General features: G+C 43.3%; 1 protein-coding gene across 3 annotated transcripts; it reads right to left on the reverse strand.

Annotated features, from left to right (window-relative positions):
- Positions 1-417: 417 nt before the first annotated feature.
- NME6 (NME/NM23 nucleoside diphosphate kinase 6) lies at positions 418-22,710 on the reverse strand. Of its 3 annotated transcripts, none has more exons than XM_069979827.1 (7): positions 22,634-22,710; positions 19,690-19,795; positions 16,525-16,627; positions 15,635-15,674; positions 14,808-14,968; positions 3,982-4,132; positions 418-857 (listed from the first exon to the last, which is right to left on the reverse strand). In XM_069979827.1, the coding sequence occupies exons 2-6, from the start codon at positions 19,774-19,776 to the stop codon at positions 3,984-3,986; spliced, it is 540 nt and encodes a 179-aa protein (XP_069835928.1). In that variant the 5' UTR covers positions 19,777-19,795; positions 22,634-22,710; the 3' UTR covers positions 418-857; positions 3,982-3,983. The 3 variants fall into 3 exon arrangements, with proteins under 3 accessions (XP_069835928.1, XP_069835936.1, XP_069835918.1); XM_069979835.1 differs by having other exon boundaries at positions 3,964-4,132; XM_069979817.1 differs by lacking the exons at positions 418-857; positions 22,634-22,710 and adding an exon at positions 22,325-22,570 and having other exon boundaries at positions 2,333-4,132.
- Between the last annotated feature and the right edge of the window lie 20 nt (positions 22,711-22,730).

The following is a 22,730-nucleotide window of genomic DNA, read 5'->3' on the forward strand; positions in this document are numbered from 1 at the left end:
TACGTTTTAATGGTTACTGACAAAAGTATATTATTCTTTTACTGACAAAAGTATATTATTCTTAATCGTGATTTGTTTTTGTAGAGTACTAGACCAGTTCAATAGGAGCTGCTAATAATCTAACATTCTTGAGGTCAGCCTTAGATTTTAACCTGTTATATCATTTGTGTCCTGAAGGTAAGTGTTGCCTAGTTGCCATTTATCACCCCTCACACACTTTAATGGAATACCATGCAGGCTTAGCCTTGATAAATATTCATGTGTATGGGGAACATTGATGTCTAACCGATAACTATCTTATATGACCAGTATGGCTGGTTAAATCTCCTTATCTCGGCAGACTAATCAGCGCTTTATCAACCTTTTCCTCTATTGTAGCCTATTTATATTATTTCCTACGTAATACAGTCACACAGATTAAAAACACAATTCCTTTATTAACAAAAACCAAGATTCAGTCTTAAAACAAAAGAAAGGTATACAGGAAATGTTATATGACCATAAAGAAAGGTTATGGACGGCTTTGCAGTGAATTTAGTTTTTACTGTTTATTTGTGTCCTAAAATGGAAAATTAGGCAACAATCTTAATAGTCTTCAAAAACTTCAACCATTTTGCTGTTGTAGAGTCTAAGCAGTTCTTTTACATAGCTGGTTGTCCTGCTGCTCCTGATATAAAAAAAAATCAGCACACTCCTCCTGGCTGTGTTGACTCTCTGTTGACCTTCTCTCAGTGTTAGGCTAGTTTCATACAGGCGTAATAGCTCCTCATTTCTGTGTCCATATTATAGTTAGAAGCGCTGGTTTGACTGTAGGTCTAATGACCCAAGCTGAGAGCATCATAGACTAGGAGCTGTGGCTGTAATACAGATGCAAACATGCTGTTGCATTACACTTATGTAAAACTGATCCTAGAGACAAAGAAGGAGCAACCCATTTAAAGTGTCACTGTCGTTATAACTTTCAAAATCGAAATCAACAGTAGATGTGATATAAAGCAAGTTTGCAATTTACATTCTTTTTCTTTTCTTGTTCTCATGCTGTAAAACAAAGCTGTACTTACTAGAAATCCAGGTCCAGTCTCCTGAAGGCAGATTTTCTGACTGAAAAAACAGACTAAACACAGGAATTCTGGCCACGGCTCAATATGTTCATCAGTCACATGACCGCCTTCTCTCTGTGAGCGATCAGATAGCCTGGGATACACAGGACTTCCTGTTTTCTGGCCGTTTCCTGTTTTTTTTTTTTTAATAAAAGTCAGAAAACAGGAAGTGCTGTGTTCTCCATGATAACTATAAAAAAAAGAATGTATATAGCAAACTTGCTTTATATCACATCTACTGTTGATTTAGATTTTAAAAGTTATAACAGTGACATTTTAAGGGCCATTTTTTAGGAAGGGCAGATGACACATACTGCAGAAAGGGGAAAAAATGCACACAAACTGCAGTTAGCAGTGGGAGGCTAAAACAGTGTTGACACAGGAGATCTAGAGAAGGTTGTGGCATCCTGCAATTATTATTTGGAGGGGAACACAGACATGATAAAAGCGTACCTGTACTTAAACTAACTTTTGACATGTCAAAAGTTATTGATCAGAGCAAGTCTCACTGCTGAGGCACGCTCGGATCAGAAGATCCCCAGCCAGTCGCACAGTCTGTCAATATTCGAGAAATTATTGACGTATTGCAGGGCTGGCCGGAGAGAGGATCACACTGCTGCGATCTTTCCCCGGCTATACCTTCTAATGAGAGTGGGTCCCGGCAGTGAGGCCCGCTCTGATCAATAACTTTTGACATGTTTGGCAACATATCAAAAGTTAGTTTTAGTGACAGTGCTCATTTAAACAAGGATCATGATTAGAGGTGAGCGAACCTGGAGCATGCTCGAGTCAATCCGAACCGGAACTTTCGGCATTTGATTAGCGGTGGCTGCTGAAGTTGGATAAAGCCCTAAGGCTATGTGGAAAACATGGATATAGTCATTGGCTGTATCCATGTTTTCCAGACAACCTTAGAGCTTTATCCAAGTTCAGCAGCCCCAGCTAATCGAATACCGAACGTTTGGGTTCGGATCGACTCGAACCCGGTTCGCTCATCTCTAATCATGATGCAAAACACATATCTGGTGCTCTGAAAGTGAATGGAAGGACGGAAACAACAGCATGAAACTTAGTGGAACTTTTTCTTTTTAAACTGGTTCTATCATTTCTATTAACTTTAGACGTGCTGTTCAGAGAAGATCACACTTGTAAGTTACAGCCAGGGGGAGCATGTGGTTACACATTTCATGCAGGCCCTATTCCACCAACAGATCTGATGACAGATTATCTGCCAAAGATTTAAAGCCAAACCCAGGAACAGACTATAATCAGAGAACAGGTCATAAAGGAAAGACTGGATTTATCCTCTTTTCAAATCCACTCCTGGGTTTGGCTTCAAATCTTTGGCAGATAATCTGTCGTCAGATCTGTTGGTGGAATAGGGCCTATTAGCCAGGTGCCCAATCCAACTGATTTTAGGAGTACGGCCTCATTATAATCTATTGTGTCCAACTATGGCCAGATGACCCTCCCCCCACAAACTCACAATTGCAGCAGGTCTCAGGACTGAGTCCTGTTGCTATCTTAACTTTTGACATGTCTGAACAACATAAAGAGTTAATAATAGTAGTGCTTTAACTCAAGGTAACCTCTAATATGTGGAAAAAATATTTTTCCCCTGTCAAAGGTCCACGACCTTGCTAGACACAACATATTTTACTGTCCAATTCAAAGGCATTGTGCACGTCATTTAATCTGTCCTGTGTAACTAAAATTTTAAACTGTACTGCATGAAAACACCACACTAGTGCAACATCCAAAGTGTAGAGAGACCATGGAATAAACCATGTACTGTTGCATCCAGTTATCTTTTGATGTATCCTTTACAATCTTTAGTGCCTTATAGTGTGTGCCAAAAGATTTTTTTTTCACACTTTGGATATTATCTGAAGTCTTCCATTACCTTTCTATGTGACTGTATCGTCATGAAATCAGTGTGCCAACATTAAATCTGTACCTTAACCCTGCACTGGATCTCTTCAATAGATTCCTGCCATTTTTAACATAAAAAAATATATGTCTGTCTGTAAACACAAAAGCTAGTCCACATGTAAGCATAATGAAAGGCCTCCAAAAGCATTGTTATTTATAATTTAGAAATGTGCATTTTGTTTATATGCATAAAATAATTGAAAAAAAGAAGCAGTGAACTGGTCATTTCTGGACAGACTGCATTGTCAAAACAGTCTTCAATCTTAGCTACATAAAGGCCATCACCTTGTTGTGCTAATTCTCTCCTTCATATTCTTTCACCACTGATGGTGGCTTTAATGAATTCAGGTTTACATAAACATAGCTGCATTCTTCCAAAAACAGCGCCACTCCTTGTGTGATACTACACTTCAATGGAAATGAGCTGTGTTACCACACACAAACTGAGGACATAGGTGGCACCAATTTTGTGAGAAAACGGATGTTTTTTTTCTAATCCTGGATTACCCTTTTAAAAGGGAACCAATCAACACATTTGTGCTGACTGGGATCCCAGAACGGCTCCTCCTATAGTGACGGGGGTTCCGGGCTCCGTAGCCTTCATGTTGGGTAAAATGCCACGCACAACGCAGGGGGAGAGCCATGAACTAGTCATCTGGGCTGTGACTAGTCACGACTCTGTCCTGTCAGTACGCTCTGCAGGGTGACTGACAGGCAAGGAGGCCTGTTAGCAGGATGACTAGTACACGGCTCTCCCCCTGCCTCGTATGCAGGATTAAAAAGTATTTTATCGCACATGAAGCCTAGAGCCCAGAACCCCCAAAACCATAGAAGACCCGGCTGCCGATTGGTTTCCTTTAGTGCTGGAGTGTAACAAATCATTTCCAGACGTACTCTGGCTTTAGACCCCCCAAATTACACACTACTCAACCAATGTACATCCAGGTACCATCATTCTTCTGCAAGTCGATGCTCAAGTGTCTCTTCATCATAGTATATTGGTCCAGTGCGATATAAAGGTTCCTGTTTCTTATACCAACGGGTAACATCAAATTCAGGGAAGAAGAATGAAATTTCTCTGCAAGCAGATTCCACTGAATCTACATCAAGGAAAAAAAATCATATGAAAGTTAGAAGAAAAAAAAACAAGGAAAAGCAAAAATACCCTTGAAAAATAAATACAGTCTTCCTATCCACCTTGTAATACCAGATCATTAAAGTACTGTAGTCTATAAATGTTTTATGTTTTATCTATTGCTGCTCTTCCTTAGAAAATAATAAACACCTTATTCATATCTAATCATGCTCCTCTGGGTTCCTCCTGTCAACGGAATACCTTGCTGAACACTGCCTGCTGCTACATCCAAGATGGACTCATTTCGGAAGGGACAAGTCCACATCGGAACGAGAGTCTGAGTGTTCAGTGAAGGACTCGAAGATGTCATAGGGGGACTCAGAAGAGCATGGTTAGGTGAGAATAAGGTGTTCCTTGCAAGGGCCCCTTAAATAGGTCCAACATTTTGTGCTCATTTTTTTTTTATCATCACTACAATGCATACCAACTTGCTGATATGTACTTCAGAATTAGAAAAACACAGCTGCTTTCTTTCAGAATCAGCACTACCTTTGTCCACCCCCAGAACACCAACACACCTAATTCGCATAAAACGTTTTTTTTTGGCTTATATTCCCCCAAAAAACACAACGGATTTAGAAAACAAACAAAAATAGCATTTTAATCAGGGTGCCACAGGCTACATGTACATAAGTTAGCATGCTTTGTAGTGATGATAGATTCCCTTTAACCCCTTAAGGACAGAGCCTGAAATGGCCTTAATGACAGAGACAAATTTTATGAATATGACCAGTGTCACTTTAGTCATTAATACCTTCGGGATACTTTTACCTATCCGGCTGATTCTGAGATTGTTTTCTCGTGACATATTGTACTTTACATTTCTGGTAAATTGGAGTCGATACTCATAACAAATCTTTATGAAAAAAACCCAAATAATGTGAAAAAATGTGAAAAAATGCATTTTTCCAACTTTGAAACTTTTTTGCGTATACAGAAAGTGGTTATACCACATAAATTATATATTAAATAGCATTAGCAACATGTCTACTTTATGTTGGCGGCATTTATTAAACTATTTTTCATTTTTTTTACACAATAGGGAGCTTAAAACATTAGCAGCAAATTTCCAAATTTTCAGTAAAATTTCAAAATCAGATATTTTTAGGGACCTGTTCAGGTTTAAAGTGTATTTGAGGGGCCTGTATGTTAGAAAGCCCCACAAAGCACCCCATTTCAGAAACTGCACCCCCCAAACTCTGCAAAAGCACATCCAGAAAGTGTTTTAACCCTTTAGGGGAGTCACAGAAATAAAAGCTAAGTGTGTAAGGAATTTGAAAATTTTAATTTTCTGTGCAGAAATTTTATTGTAATCCAATATTTTTCATAATTATAAACCTATTACCAGAGAAATGCACCCCAATAATTATTGCCCCGTTTCTGCAGTTTATAGAAATACTCCATATGTGGCCCTATTGCGCTATTTGACGCAACCACAAGCCTCAGATATAAGGGAGCGCCTAGTGAATTTCAACGCCTCCGTTATATTTGGTCATTTTTGACTGTACCACTTCAGGTTGGCAGAGGCTCTGGGGTGTCAAAACCTAAAAAACACCCCTAAAGGGACACCATTCAGAAAACTACACCCCTCAAGGAATGTAACAAGGGGTGCGGTGAGCATCTGGACCCCACAGGTGCTTCACAGATTTTCCGAACAATATGGCGTGAAAAAAGAAAAATTTATTTTTTACACTAAAACGTTCTAGCCTTCAATTTTTCATTTTCTTAAAGGGATAAGAGGCAAAAAAAGACAAAAAATGTGTAGCGCAGTTTCTCCCGAGTACAGAAATACCCCACATGTGGCGATAAAGTGCCAAGCGGGCGCAGGAAGGAGCGCCAATTGGCTTTTGGAAGCTGAATTTCACTGAAAAGGATTTCAAGGGCCATGTCGCATTTACAGAGCCCTCGTGCTGCCAAGACACTGGAAACCCCCCACAAGTGATTCCATTCTGGAAACTACACCCCTCAAGGAATCTAACAAGGGGGGCAGTGAGCATATGGACCCCACTGGTGACGGGCACAAATGTGGAACAATGTGACGTGAAAGGGAAAAATTTCATTTTTTCACTTTCATGGCACAAATGTGCCCGTCATCAAGGGGTCCATATCCTCTTTTCCCCCCCTGTTAGATTCCTTGAGGGGTGCAGTTTCCAGAATGGGGTCACTTGTGGGGGGTTTCCAGTGTTTTGGCAGCACGAGGGCTCTGTAAATGCGACATGGCGTTCATCATCCATTCTAGCCAAATCCAACCTCCAAAATCCAAATGGCGCTCCTTCCCTTCGGAGGCTTGCCCTGCGCCCACATGGCGCTTTATGTCCACATGTGGGGTATTTACGGACTCGGGGGAAATTGCTCTACACATATTGTGTGTTTTTTTCTCTTTTAACCCCTTGTGAAAATGATAAATTCAAGGCTAAACCAACATTATAGTGTAAAAAATGTAATATTTCATTTTCACGCCACATTGTTCCACATTTGTGCCCGTCACCAGTGGGGTCCATATGCTCACTACACCCCTTGTTACATTCCTTGAGGGGTGTAGTTTCCATAATGGGGTCACTTGTGGGGGGTTTCAACTGTCTTGGCAACACAGAGGCCTTTTGAATGCAACATGGCCCCTCAAAATCCATTCCATCCAAATCCAGCCTTCAAAAACGAAATGGTGCTCCTTCCCTTCGGAGGCTTACCCTGCACCCGCATGGTGCTTTATGTCCACATGTGGGGTATTTACGGACTCGGGGGAAATTGCGCTACACATTGTTTTTTTTCTCCTCTTTTAACCCCTTGTGAAAATGATATATTCAAGGCTAAACCAACATTATAGTGTAAAAAATGTAATATTTCATTTTCACGCCACATTGTTCCACATTTGTGTCCGTCACCAGTGGGGTCCATATGCTCACTACACCCCTTGTTACATTCCTTGAGGGGTGCAGTTTCCATAATGGGGTCACTTGTGGGGGGTTTCAACTGTCTTGGCAACACAGGGGCCTTTTGAATGCAACATGGCCCCTCGAAATCCATTCCATCCAAATCCAGCCTTCAAAAACCAAATGGCGCTTCTTCCCTTCGGAGGCTTACCCTGCACCCGCATGGCGCTTTATGTCCACATGTGGGGTATTTCCGTACTCAGGGGAAATTGCTCTACACATTAAATGTTTTTTTTTATCTTTTAACCCCTTGTGAAAATGAAAAAACATGACAAGATTAATAATTTAGAGTAAAAATTTTACAAAAATTACACTAAATGTTGGTCTAGCCTTGATTTTTTTCCATTTCCACAAGGGGTTAAAAAAGAAAATGAACACAAAACGTGTAGGGTAGTGTCCCCTGAGTACGAAAATACCCCACATGTGGGCATAATGTGCCATATGGGCACAGGGCAAGTCACCAAAGGGACAGAGCGCCATTTAGAGGCTGGAATGGAGGATGGAGGCCATGTCGCAATTACAAAGCTCCTGTGCTGCCAGGACAGTAGAAACCCCCGACAAGTGACCCCATTCTGGAAACTACACCCCATAAGGAATCTAACAAGGGGTGCAGTGAGCATATGGACCCCTCTGGTGACGGGCACTTACGTAGAACATGTGCCGAGAAAATAAAAAATACAATTTTTTTCACTTTCACGTCCCAAATGTGGCCGTCACCAGGGGGCCATATCCCCGCTGCCCCCCTTCTTAGATTCCTTATGGGGTGTAGTTTCCAGAATGGGGTCACTTGTGGGGGGTTTCTACTGTCCTGGCCGCACAGAGGCTTTGTAATTGCATCATGGCATCCTCTAATGGGAATGGCGGCCATACCTACTTAGCTGGGGAAAAGGGACAATTCTAATTTATTTGGGGGTATTAGGGCAATTATTAGTTTATAAGGTTGGAAATGACAGGTGTCCATCAAACTCAACCTATGTTGATCCAGAGGAAGGCAAAAAATCCTCGTGAGGCAGACGACAGTAGCCTCATCACAGGGGAAAAATTCCTTCCCGACTCCATAATGGCGATCAGAATAATCCCTGGATCAACGTGACCCCTGAAATAGGAATAAGGGACAGAATTTAGATAATGTAGAACCCCAATGACGTGTGGTGCGCCTTGGAGCGATCCAGTATGCAGAGGCCGGGGGGATCAGGACAGGCGTCACACTGGAAAATGGTGTCCTTCCTGATCCCCCTGTTACCCCACACTCTGCACTTCTTCTGGGGTCTCCTGTTCTCCAGTGTGGGGGACGTCACCTGGAAAATGTTGTCCTGGTGCGATACGGGGTCCTTCATATCCAGAAGCGCTGGGTCCGCTCCATGGCTGCTAAATATTAGGGCGCTATTACTATTTCTGATATGTTCGGATCGTGCCGCAAGCTACAGGGCAGCGAGGGACCGGAAGAGGGGGTGCTGGTATAAAAGTTATCCCCGTACAGATGGTAACCTTTATCCAGCAGTGGGAAGATCAGTTCCCGGACGATCTTCCCACTAACTCCGAGGATGGGGGGGGGAGGGGGCATCTGGGGGCTGGATTCGGGTGTCCCTTCCTACATACACTCTAAGGGTACATGCACACTGCGGAATCGCGACAGATAACCCTTCGTGCATTCCACAGCTGGCACCCGCCGGCGGACTGATGCAGGCGCACGTCTCCACACGTGTCATAGACTCCATTCTATGCACGGGCGGATTCCGCTCTCCGTCCAACGTGTTCATTCTTTGGATGGACGACGGATTCCGCCCGTGCATAGATTGGAGTCTATGACACGGGTAGAGACATGCGCCCGCATTAGTCCGCCGGCGGGTGCCAGCTGCGGAATGCACAAAGGGTTATCCTTCGCCATTCCGCAGTTTGCACGTACCCGAAATCTGTAAGTGTACCCTGAGGTACGCTCACAGAGTTTGTAGAATTTCACACCATACTGTGATCTCTTATTGGGACGGTACTGGCGGAAAAGACGTGTCTGGGGGGCAGCGTACGCTACGCTACCCCCAGACACGTCACTGGATGATGAGGATGAATGGAGGAAAGAAGGATCCCCCCCATTCATCCTCACTGGCTGTTTCGGTGTCGGAGGTAATAATAACGTATCCCTCTGACGCCGAAAACACCCTGGGGGCCATCTTTATACGGGGATTGGTATATGGGGTATGTAGTGGTGTAGTGTCAAACTTTATTCAATGTAGTGTGGTGTAATGTAGTGTTTTTTACGTGATTTTTTACAGTAAGTATAAAAAAAAAACCTACGCCAACAAAGGAGTTGCTGATAAATGGCGCACTTATGTGCGGCACTTATAAGCAGACCGTGGCAGTAGGATATAGAAAAAAAACACCCTACGCCAAAAAGGAGGAGTTGCTGATTAGCAGCGCACTTTCGTGCGATGCTGATCAACACTCAGCGGCGATAGGGTGCGGAAAATAGAAAAAAAAAAATTTGGAAAAAAAAAAAAAAACCTTTTTCTACATTCTGAATATCCCTGTAGCTGCTGATAAGTGTATTACACATATCAGCCGCTAGGGGGCAGCAGAGCGCAAAATCCGGAAAATGACGAGGCTGGAGCCGAAAATAGCCGAAAGAAGACGACGGGGACCGCCGGAAAGACCCGAAGACCGAACGGAATGACGGAGGACGCCGCGAACCCGGAAGACGCCGATCAGGAGCCCGGGACAGGTGAGTAATGTACAAATACCTGCTCTGGACCCCTCGGCTACCTAGCTGAGGGGTCCAGGGCAGGTATTTACTATATTGTGGGACTCTGATCGCCGTGCCACCGGCCCGATCGCCGTGAACGGCCGGCCGGCCGTTCACGGCAATCGGGCCGGTGGCACGGCGATCACCATTACTTTTTACAGTAATGGCGGTCGGTGCCGTCATCGGACAGCACCGACCGCCATTTTTTTCCGGGTCATCGGGTCACCGATGACCCGGAAAGGTTCCGATCGCCGCTATTGGCTGATCTGAATTGATCAGCCTATAGCGGCGATCGTAAGCACGGGGGGTGTTAACCACCCCCCGTGCCGTGAAGCTATGATGGCCTGCTATGATTTATAGCAGGCCATCTTCCCCGACCGCTGTGTGTGAACACGCAGCGATCGGGGAAACATCGGGCGTACCCATACGCCCGTTTGCGTTAAAGCCCAGGCAACGGGGGCGTATGGGTACGCCCGATGTCGTTAAGGGGTTAATCATACAACAGAAAAGGGGGATGCACAGCCAAATCAATGGTGCTCATACTATACCACCGACAGTCCCATACAAGAAAAAAAGATGTATGTCATAAGTGGTTTATGACTAGGCACACACCTAAAATTCAGAAATATATGTATATAATCTTTATTCATAACACAATACAAACGACACAAATAACCCTACACACACTCCAAAAAAACATTAAAAACACTTAAAAGACCCAATATATCCTGGAGGGACCTGTTAACAATACACCAGGTCCCTACACCCCCACTCAGCTCTGTATGACTATATGCACACTCTACCAAATAAATAAGATATTAGAAAACCTCCCAAATGAGAAAAAAATTTACAAGATACCAAGAGTTCAGCAATACGCAGTGTACAATTGTAAACAAAGTCAATAAAGAATAAGTAACTAAACTACATCACACTGAAATTAGAGTGAGTAGAGTGCGATCGGCTGAGTGGGGTCGAAAATACCCTACGCGTTACGTCCTGAACCCGAATAGCTGTTAGGGTAAGAAGACACACGGTACCTTTCATATCAGTCTGTGCCTCCATTCTCCTGTGCAAAGTGTCAAAAAAGGCATTTCCAAGTTCCTTAGGATCTAAAGGCTGTAATGCCTCCTCACTCCACCTCCCATCCCTATCCCTGCTTGAGTGACAATCAGCTAGAAGTCAATTCCCGTTCTAAATTTTGCACAGCACAGGAATGAGATTTGGAAACGGTTCAGCACTGGAAGCTAACTGTCAATCAAGGTATGAGAGTCTATTAAGGGAATAGTACACAAAGAATTAAATGCCACAAGGTGAGTTGTATATACATATATATATATATATATATATATATATATATATATATATATATATATATATATCATACAAAAGGGTTACATACTGTACCTATACACATGTACATAAGGTGCGTCCACATGGTATTAATTGCCCATTGCAACCAATAAATCAGCTTTCATCAGTTTATTCCAGTTTCTATTTTTCACACTTTAAAATATTAAAGCCATTGACTGTAAAGTTGCAGCATACACTGACGACCTCCTTTTCTTTCTTACCCAACCCACTATATCCCTTCCCAATCTCCTTGCTGAATTATCTAGATACCAGGCCCTCTCTAATTATAAGATCAATTTACAAAAATCAGAGGCGCTCAATTTCTCCATCCCTTCTCCTGTAGTCTCTTCTCTTGAGACTTTATTTCCTTTTCGTTGGTCGCATACCTCCCTGACATATCTAGGGGTCCAACTTACACCTTCCACTTCAGACCTATTTAAGGTGAACTTCCTGCCTATGCTTAAATCTATCGAGGCAGATTTGCTCAGATAGAACAACGGCACCTCTACCTGGTTCTATCTTCAAAATGAATATCTTACCTCCCTAAATCACATGGGGGTCTAGGCCTACCTAATCTTTACCAATATTATGTTGCTGCCCATCTTTCTAGGGTGCTGGACTGGCATTTTCATGCCTCCACAAAGTTGTGGGTCGGCCTGGAGATGACACTTTCGCCCCTTTCTCTACCCCCTGCCCTGTGGATACCGGCCTTCACCCGTTTTGCTGGTCCTCATCCCACTATTGCTCAGACTTTAAAAATTTGCCATAAACCTCTTTCCTCCTTTCCCCTTCCTAATCCTTCTTGCTTCGCCCGTATGCATACACAGTTTGAATCTCTCTGCCTTTGCTCTGGCCGTCTTCGACACTCTCTCTCTTATTTACGCCATGTTGGGCTCCCCAATCACGGAGCAATCACCCACTCCTTTTCTTGCTGCTTGGGAGATCTTAATATCTCTTTCTCTGCGGCACAGGTTGAGCGGCTGTTTTCCTGCACACACTCCTCCTCAATTTCTTCTAGTCTCCAAGAAGCAGGATTTAAAATTCTCTCTCATTGGTACTAGGTCCCTACCCTCCTCCATCGGATTTTCCCAGAGATGTCTCCACACTGCTGGAGGAACTGTGGTGGTGAAGGTTCCCTCCTCCATATGTTTTAGAGTTGCCCCAAACTTGTTTCCTTTTGGAAGGAAGTGTGGCTTATCACCCCAACCTTCACTAACCTCTTAAAAGTTACCATCACTCCATTCTCCGACACCTGGTTAACGCTACCCGAGCCTGTATTCCTGCTCTTTGGCGTCAACCTGACCCTCCAAGTATTTCCATGTGGATCCGGAAGGTTGAAGACATCAACTGTAGGGAGGATCTCACTGCACAGCTACACGATCATGTTCCATGTTTCTTTCGGACATTGTTTTACTGGGACCAATTTACCAAAACAGACGAATATAAATCTCTCATTGCTCAGTGAGGAGTTATCTATTCCCCGCCCCCCCCCCCCCCCCCGCCCCCCTATTTTCCCCCTTCTTTCTGCCTCCTCTCTGTTCTTGCTACCTTTTTCTCTTCCCTCTTTTCTTCTTCAGTTCTGAGCTGAGCATTAGCTCACTCCTTGCCTCTCTACATGCCTTTATTACCAAACTTTGGAGAGCCCTGGAATGTTTCTGTTTTGTTTCTATATGGTTACATGTTTGTATTCCACCTTTCCACATGTGTCATTGCACCTTATAAGTGCCAGTTGTATTGACGGTTTTTATAAAAATTGTAAAATGAATAAAATTTTGAATAAAAATAAATAAGGCCAGGCCATAGGTTTTTTTTGTTTTGTTTTGCATTGTTCTCTGAAGGTAACTAGGCCATCATTTTTTGTACATCTATTGCTAATACCTTGAGAATTCAGATGATTAGGTGTATCTATCAGCTGCAATTCAAAAATCTGTTCCGAACTGCTGCTAATGTTAGATAGCATTTATATATTTGTCTTTTGCAGAAGTATAAAAATTATTTTATCCTCCAGTGAAAAGTGTCAGAGGGAGACCATGCTTGATTGAGCTTTCAACACACTAATACTTTTCACCCGAGAGTAAAAGTGTGTTTTTATGTTCTGGAAGCACAAATACATATACAAAAACACATATATGAAAGGTACCATGTTTCCTCTTGACTTAACAACTATTTAACAGTGTCAGCAGTTTGGAACGTGAATTACAGCTGACCGAATCACTTTTATGAAATAAGTTCTTGAATGCAGGAACTCTGATGTTTCAACGCCAACAAGCATTCCCCCTTTACCCTTAAGACTCAAGACTTCAATTAAATATTAATTCTAAAGAATTGTCTAGCATAAATAAAACCTTTATCCTTCCATGCCTCCTCACTTTAGTGCACTTATTTATTTGTTCTGCTTGGTTCATTTAAAGCGTAACTGTCATTTTTTTTTATTGCAGAAATCAGTAGTATACGCGATTTTAGGAAACTCTGTAATAGGTTTTATCAGCCAAAAAAGCCTCCTTCTGTACTCAAGAAGCAATCTCCCAGCCTCCCCCCCTGACTTCTTATCTGTGCATTATCAGGCAAACACGTCTTCATTACAGAGAAGCCAGTGAAGACGGGTTTTGCTCTCTCCATTCTATCCTTATGGAGGGGGGAGGGGCTGAGGGAGATGAGGGAACAGGAAGAGGTGACATGAAGGTCAGCTGTTTGTAGACTCTCTGGGCACCTAAAACGCTAAATTCAGGTGTCAGAAAGGTCAGTGCTTATCTATGAACTTACTGAGAGAAGATTGCAGGGTGTTGTGCTTTGCAGAAATCCTCCGTGCTCAGTCACTCCTAACAGCCCCTCCCCTCTCCATAGCCACATAATGGAGACAGAAATCCTGCTGCTTCTGAGTGAGGGGGGAAGCTGGGAGATTGCTTTTTCAGCCCAGAAGGAAACTCTTTTGGTTTATAAAACCTATTACAGAGTTTCTTAAAATCGCTTGTACTATTAATATTAAATGTTTTCAAAAAAATGACCCTGAAATGACAGTTACGCTTTAAGGACAGAATCAGTCTTCTTTCCCCATTTGACAACTGGCTCCTTCTTACCTTCCAATCCAGCTTTAGGGTAGCTTCACACGTACCGTATCGCTGCGTTTTTAACGGTGCGTTTTGATCACTGCGTTTTTGGTGCGATTTTTGATTTTCACATGAAAATCATGTGAAAATCAAAACGCGCATGTAAAAAATGCAGCAAAAACGCAGCGATAAAAACGCACCGTTAAAACGCAGCGAGACTGTACGTGTTAAGCTACCCTTACAATCTTCGAAGTCTGAGAAGGAGTCTTCCCAGCTGCATACTACTACAGGTCTAATTTATCTTGACTACATTGCAGTAAACAGAGGATCAACTGCACGCAGCACTGTCTGAGGAAAGTAATTGAGCATGTGTGTCCGCCAGCAGTTAGCATATTAGGTGGACATGCACATTTCTATAAACTCTGAACACTAAGTGGGGGGACACAGTAATATATTGTTACTGGATTCTTGCAAATAAGTATAAATATGCTTCAGATTACAAATGCAAACTGATGGTTGTTGTTGTTGCAATTCTTGTTCATACAAAAAAATATGAGCTTGGTGGTTTAGCCTTACCTGAGCCATGTGTTGTGTTACGTGTATCAGTCAATCCTAAATGACCTCGGATACTTTCTGGTGCTGTAATACGGGCCCTGAACACTTTAGTTGGACCCATAATCTTTCTCCACTGTTGGACTGCATCCTCGTGAGCCAGTATATATGCTCGCATTGGACCACTGAGGCAAAAAAGGAATTTAAATAAAAGCCTGAAGTTTAAGAAAGTACATAAAATATTTGGGCAATAATTTACTATATATGCTACACTGTAAGGGTGTGTTCACACATACTTAATCTGCTGCGTATTACATGACTTTGGTGGTGCTGATTTGATGCTGCGGATTACAGTAATTGATTAAACACACACCATCAAATGTGCAGCAGATTAAGTGTGAACATACCCTAATACAATACAGTGGGTATACAGTGAACAGTGTGTACCAGAAGTTTAGCTGCAACATCTGGATCATCCTAATTTAATAAGTGGTAAAATGTTCTGCCTGACAAACCCTATCTGCACTTCACTCCACAGAGGGGATCTGTGCTGAAAAAAAAAAAAAAAAAGATACTCCTAACAAACCAATTCTAGTTCTAGTTGAAATCCTATCATCACAATTTGTACCAGTGCTGAATAGTAAAGTGATCTAAATGGATCTTTAGAGTGGTCGCTGACTAACTACTAGGTAAAACCACAAGACACCATGGAGATAATCACAAATGACTGCAGTTGTTGAGCACAACTTATCACATAAAACAGTATCCTCCGTTTCTAAGCAACTACTAACCACAGGTTAGAGATAAAGCATGCACATAATTCATACAGTATAACCACATGTCATTTTTACCTTGACATGAACTCTACCAACCGCTGATAGAAGAAGCGTCCTACAGAGATAAAGATTTGTATTCAGTATGGAAAAAAAGGAAATGAAAAGTCAAGTAATAGCCAAAAACTAAACCTCAACCTTTCATTATTGTATTTTACACTATTTAAAGGGGAACTATCAGCAGGTTAGACGAATCTAACCTGCTGATAGCTCCCTACAGCCCTGGGATGCTGAGGCGGAAAGTCCAGTATGTATCTTGCCTTCTTCCTCAGCACTGGTCCCACATTGTTAGCCGGGGTAAACTAACAGGACTACAGAGCACAGTTATGAGCACCGCCGCATCATCCGGCCCGCCACCCTCCATTGATTATCGTTAGAAGGGGTTGGCCGGATAACGCAGCAGTGCTCCAGAACGGAGTTTACCTACCCTGACTAACAGGGCGGGACTGGTGCTGAGGTAAGACATGTACCATGCTTCCCAGTGTCCCTGGCGCTATAGGAGGCTATAAGCAGGTTACATTCGTCTAAATTGCTAATGGTTCCCCTTTAATGTAAAATAATCGATTCCCGTAACCAGTGAGGTGAAATGTGCCACGGGGTGTGAGATGGGGTCCCCTCTGTTCCGCTGGATACATTGAGGGCGGCATATTCATTGTACAGAGGCTAACACACTACTGTTATTACGTTTATTTATGGGTATGTAGTATTTTTATTGATAACTATATGCAGCAATTTTTTCATTCTGCTGTGAGACTGTAAAGCCCCAGGATAATACATTTCCTGGCCATGCTCCTGCTGTCTTTTCAGGCTTCTGGCATCCTGGTGTCCCGCTCAGCCAATCAGTGCGCTGCCCTGCCGCAGCCACAGTGCCCCTTTAAGTATATGAACATGTTATAAACAATTCTTACCTGCATGTTCATGGTAAAAATGTTCAGAATCTTTTGCTCTCCATTGAAGTTCCTTATTTTTTACTATAAGAAATCTGTTGTCTAGTATCCTCTGATGTACAGCCTGTGAAATATAATAGAAAGCTATAAGAAAAACACACAACAGAAAAGTCTAAGGTTGGGAGAAAGGGTATTTTATTGTTTAATTTCATGGCTGTGTAAAGACAAGAGGGGAGTTTGAGCTCTTTATCATAAACAGAGACCCCTATAATGACTAGAGATGAGCGAAACTCGAGCATGCTCGAGTCGATCCGAACCCGAACTTTCGGCATTTGATTAGCGGTGGCTGCTGAAGTTGGATAAAGCCCTAAGGCTATATGGAAATCATGGATATAGTCATTGGCTGTATCCATGTTTTCCAGACAACTTTAGAGCTTTATCCAAGTTCATCAGCCCCCGCTAATCAAATACCGAACATTCGGGTTCGGATCGACTAGAGCCCGGTTTGCTCATCTCTAATAATGATATATTACAAAATTAAGATTTTTTTCCCCTATATAACTGCCTACCACCCCTTGATAGCAGGCATTGTGTGCCCTCATATTTAGGCATCATTGCAGTAAAAGGGGTTGGTGGCTCCCAGTTCACTTCTGCTCTAACAGCTAGAACACTTACTAAGACTGGGTTCACACTGCGTTTTTGCAATCCGTTTTTTTCATCCTTTTTTTTCAAAAAACGGATGAAAAACCGATGGCAAAAACGGATGCATTAGTGTGCATCCGTTTTGATACGTTTTTCCATTGACTTCCATTGTAAAAAATGGATCCAAACGGATTTTTTTTTAACAGACACAAAAGTAGTGTCAGCTACGTTTTTGCGTCCGTCAAAAAAAAAAAAAGGATCCTTTTTTTCCAATGGAAGTCAATGGAAAAACAGATAAAAAAGGATGGACACAAATGCATCCGTTTTTTCATCCGTTTTTTTGCAAAAAAAGGATGAAAAAAACGGATTGCAAAAACGCAAAGTGAACCCAGCCTAACAGTAACTGTGATGAACTACTGAACTTCATACATGGCCTCAATCCTAATGTTGAAATTGTTGTTTAGTTTGCTACTTTGTAATGTTTGATTTCATCTGTACATGTACACTCTAGATTGTATAGGGCTGCAAAACATTTTGGCTATATATATTATATATATACACACATACACACTACCGTTCAAAAGTTTGGGGTTACGTTGAAATGTCCTTATTTTTGAAGGAAAAGCACTGTACTTTTCAATGAAGATAACTTTAAACTAGTCCTAACTTTAAACAACTACACTCTATACATTGCTAATGTGGTAAATGACTATTCTAGCTGCAAATGTCTGGTTTTTGGTGCAATATCTTCATAGGTGTATAGAGGCCCATTTCCAGCAACTATCACTCCAGTGTTCTAATGGTACAATGTGTTTGCTCATTGGCTCAGAAGGCTAATTGAGGATTAGAAAACCCTTGTGCAATCATGTTCACACATCTGAAAACAGTCTAGCTCGTTACAGAAGCTACAAAACTGACCTTCCTTTGAGCAGATTGTGTTTCTGGAGCATCACATTTGTGGGGTCAATTAAACGCTCAAAATGGCCAGAAAAAGAGAACTTTCATCTGAAACTCCACAGTCTATTCTTGTTCTTAGAAATGAAGGCTATTCCATGCGAGAAATTGATAAGAAATTGAAGATTTCCTACAACGGTGTGTACTACTCCCTTCAGAGGACAGCACAAACAGGCTCTAACCAGAGTAGAAAAAGAAGTCGGAGGCCGCGTTGCACAACTAAGCAAGAAGATAAGCACATTAGAGTCTCTAGTTTGAGAAACAGACGCCTCACAGGTCCCCAACTGGCATCTTCATTAAATAGTACCCGCAAAACACCAGTGTCAACATCTACAGTGAAGAGGCGGTTGCGGGATTTTGGGCTTCAGGGCAGAGTGGAAGAGAAAAAGCCATATCTGAGACTGGCCAATAAAAGAAAAAGATTAAGATGGGCAAAAGAACACAGACATTGGACAGAGGAAGACTGGAAAAAAGTGTTGTGGACGGATGAATCCAAGTTTGAGGTGTTTGGATCACAAAGAAGAACGTTTGTGAGACGCAGAACAAATGAAAAGATGCTGGAAGAATGATTGACGCCATCTGTTAAGCATGGTGGAGGTAATGTGATGGTCTGGGGTTGCTTTGGTGCTGGTAAGGTGGGAGATTTGTACAGGGTAAAAGGGATTCTGAATAAGGAAGGCTATCACTCAATTTTGCAACGCCATGCCATACCCAGTGGACAGCGCTTGATTGGAGCCAATTTCATCCTACAACAGGACAATCAATGACCCTAAACACACCTCCAAATTGTGCAAGAACTATTTACAGCAGAAGCAGGCAGCTGGTATTCTATCGGTAATGGAGTGGCCAGCGCAGTCACCAGATCTGAACCCCATTGAGCTGTTGTGGGAGCAGCTTGACCGTATGGTACGCCAGAAGTGCCCATCCAACCGATCCAACTTGTGGGAGCTGCTTCTAGAAGCGTGGGGTGCAATTTCTCCAGCTTACCTCAACAGATTAATAGCTAGAATGCCAAAGGTGTGCAATGCTGTAATTGCTGCAAAAGGTGGATTCTTTGATGAAAGCAAAGTTTGATGTAAAAACAATGTTATTTCAAATACAAATCATTATTTCTAATCTTGTCAATGTCTTGACTCTATTTTCTATTCATTGCACAACATATGGTGGTGAAGAAGTGTGACTTTTCATGGAAAACACAAAATTGTTTGTTTGGGTGACCCCAAACTTTTGAACGGTAGTGTGTATATATATATATATATATATATATATATATATATATATATATATATATATATATAAAGATGATTTTTAATAACCCAAAGCAGACATCAGGTCTCATCATACAGAGTTACATCACCGTATGACATTAATATACTGTAAAGCCAGTGAAGTGACCAACTTTACATGGTGGCTATTTATTTAATAGACCAGCTCTCCCTGCTGGCACATTGAAAGGCTCCAGAGCCAGTGAGCCCCCCTATTACATACAGATTACAGAAAAGAATTTGCCATTCTTTAAGTTAAACACTGAGGACCATAGTTGGTACCAGGACTGCAGTAAATATAATATTTATGGAATAAAATACCTACATCTGATATGATTGGATGTGCCACTGCATCTGGCTTAATAACTGCCAATGTTAGCTGAAGGGAGCGAGACCAGCGAAATGTGGACATGACCACATACAGGAATGAGCTGTAGAGAAACAATATACAATAAAAAACATTGTACAAACATAAAAAGTGTCTGGTTTCAAAAGGATCTGTCTTATAGGGGTACTTGGGCGGGAGGCCTTATATCACTATAGCTGGGGAGCTGGTGAATGAATGAAAGCAATGTTGTCTACTTACCTTTCCGGTTCCTGAGCTGGGGCCTGCAAGACGCTGCTCAGGTCCCCTGTTGCTTCCTGGTCCTGAGATGGGGCTTTAGACGTGACATTTCAAGCCGCTAAGCCTTTCAGGGCCATGCTGCCAGGGGCAGGACCCTACTACAGCTGCTTACTGGCTGAGCGGGCCTGAAACACAACATCTCAAGCTCCATCTCAGACTAGGGGACCTGAGCGGTGAATGATGCAGGCCCCAGCGCTTGAACTGGGGACATAAGTAAAAAGTGAAAAAAGGTCTCCTGCCAAAAGGTAACCCTTTAAAGGGGTTTTCCAGTGAACATCTTTTTCTTTCAAGTCACCTGCTGTCAGAAAGTTATATAGATTTGTAATTTCTTCTATTAAAAAATGTCAAGTCTTCCAGTACTTAGCTGCTGTATGTCCTGCAGGAAAGTGTTTCATTTTCAGTCTGACACAGTGCTCTCTGCTGACATCTCTGGCAGAGACAGGAACTGTCCAGAGCAGGAGAGGTTTTCTATGGGGATTCCTACAGAAAACTTTTCCTGCTCTGGACAGTTCCTGTCTCTGCCAGAGGTGGCAGCAGAGAGCACTGTGTCAGACTGAAAATAAAACATTCTCTGCATGACATACAGCAGCTAATAAGTACTGGAAGACTTGAGAATTTTTTTAATAGACGTAAATTATGAATCTATATAACTTTCTGACACCAGTTGATTTGAAAGAAAAAGATTTTCACTGGAGAACCCCTTTAATGTCCAATTTAAAGGCGTGCTCCAATCTTGACATTTATGCATATTCATAGTTGTAAGCAGTAGTGGTCTCTTATCTGATGAACAATATGTTAAAATGGGCGTAACTAGAAATGGCTGGGCCCCATAGCAAACTTTTGATTGGGCACCTCCTGACTGACCACTAAGCCATCAAGTATACTCATAGCTGCAAGTGTTGGTCAGGGGTGGTTGCAGTTAAAGCGACTCTGTACCCACTGTTCCCCCTCCCCCAACCACTTATACCTGTTTGTAGCTCATGTGAAGTCCATTCTTCTGGTATGTTTCGGAACGCTGGTAGAGGTTTCCTTCGGCTGAAAAATAAACTTTAGTTGAGGAGATGCCGTGTCTAAGAGGCGGGGCCGAGAGCGTTGGTGCCCAGGTGAAGCGCCGCCTGTGTGGTCCTGGTCTGCGTCTCCCCTTCCTCTGGTTCCGCCCTCCGTCCGCCCTCACAGGCCAAGTTCTTCTTGCGCCTGAGCCGTGCTTGTAACCCCCTGGCGCTGTTGCGGGTCACGCTGTGGGTCCCGCTGCGCGTCATCCGCGTTGTCTTAGCGACGTCCTTCTGCCTGGCCCTCCTCCCATGTCAGTGTGAGCCGCCTCCCGTTATCCCAGTCCCGCCCCCTTGTCCGTCTGCAGCCAACACGCCCCCCGCTTACGCTTTTTGCGTCCGTCCTCTCCTCAGCTTCACATCACATGCGCCTTTGAGCACCATAGCGCACGTATCCCGCTCAAGCACAGTGACGCGAACGGTCTTCTACGGCCAGTGTAAAGTGTCACTGCGCCTGCGTGGGATACGTGCGCTACGATGCTCAACGACGCATGTGATGTAAAGCCGAGGAGAGGACGGACGCAAGGAGCATAAGCGGGGGGCGTGTTGGCAACAGATGGACAAGGGGGGCAGGATTCTGACAACGGGAGGCTGCTCACAATGACATGGGAGGAGGGCCAGGCAGAAGCGCGTCGCTAAGACAACGTGGATGACGCGCAGCTGGACCCTCAACGTGACCCGCAACATCAGGCAACAGCGCCAGGGGGTTACAAGCACGGCTCAGGCGCAAGAACAACTTGGCCTGTGAGGGCGGACGGAGGGCGGAACCAGAGGAGGGGGAGACGCAGACCAGGACCACACAGGCGGCCCTTCACCTGGACACGAACGCTCTCAGCCGCGGCTCTTAGACACGGCATCTCCTTAACTAAAGTTTATTTTTCAGCCGAAGGAAACCTCTACCAGCGTTCCGAAACATACCAGAAGAATGGACTTCACATGAGCTACAAACAGGTATAAGTGGTTGGGGGAGGGGAACAGTGGGTACAGAGTCGCTTTAAAGGGACATTTGCAGAACCTGGAAGGCCCGCCCGCTTAGCCACCAGGTGCAGCAAATGATGACGGCTCAGGGAGCCCAGTGTATTAAAAGAACAGGCCATGGGGCCCCTTAGCAGTCAGATAGATAACAGTTCATTTAAAAATAGTAAAGGATAAGAAAGGTTTGGTGTAATTTGGTGAAGAAATGCGGCATGGTCACAGGACAAAACTCTTCACCAATTTGGACCTGGAGTCTCCTCCATTTGTTTCCCATTGACCTCTATGGGAGTGCCCTCACAATGCTGCCAGACCTGCGAGCTTCTTATGAATCTTTCAGAGTATTAGATAACAAGAAAGGGAAGGCGGCTTGCTGACGCTGGATAATTCCAAGGCTCCCACTGAGTGTAATAGGAAGATTAGCCCCAGTGCTGCTGATGGTGACATCACGTGCACACCAAGAGGCTTCGAGGCTATCATCATGGTGGGGCCTCTGCTTGTGATACTTTACACACAGCAGAAAAAAGTCCCCTCACAGCATGCAGGCCGCACAGACACAGCCATTGAATTGTACTATCACACATGTGAATGGCTCCGTCACACCCTCGACACCCGCTCCTCACCTTTTACAGCGCCAGCAGCCCCGGCTTCTCTATGGTAACGCATGACGCGCATGATGTCACTTCCGTCCCGCTTTAATTAGCGCGCCATGAATACGCG

This window comes from Dendropsophus ebraccatus, chromosome 1, assembly GCF_027789765.1.
Source record: "Dendropsophus ebraccatus isolate aDenEbr1 chromosome 1, aDenEbr1.pat, whole genome shotgun sequence".
NCBI lineage: Eukaryota > Metazoa > Chordata > Amphibia > Anura > Hylidae > Dendropsophus > Dendropsophus ebraccatus.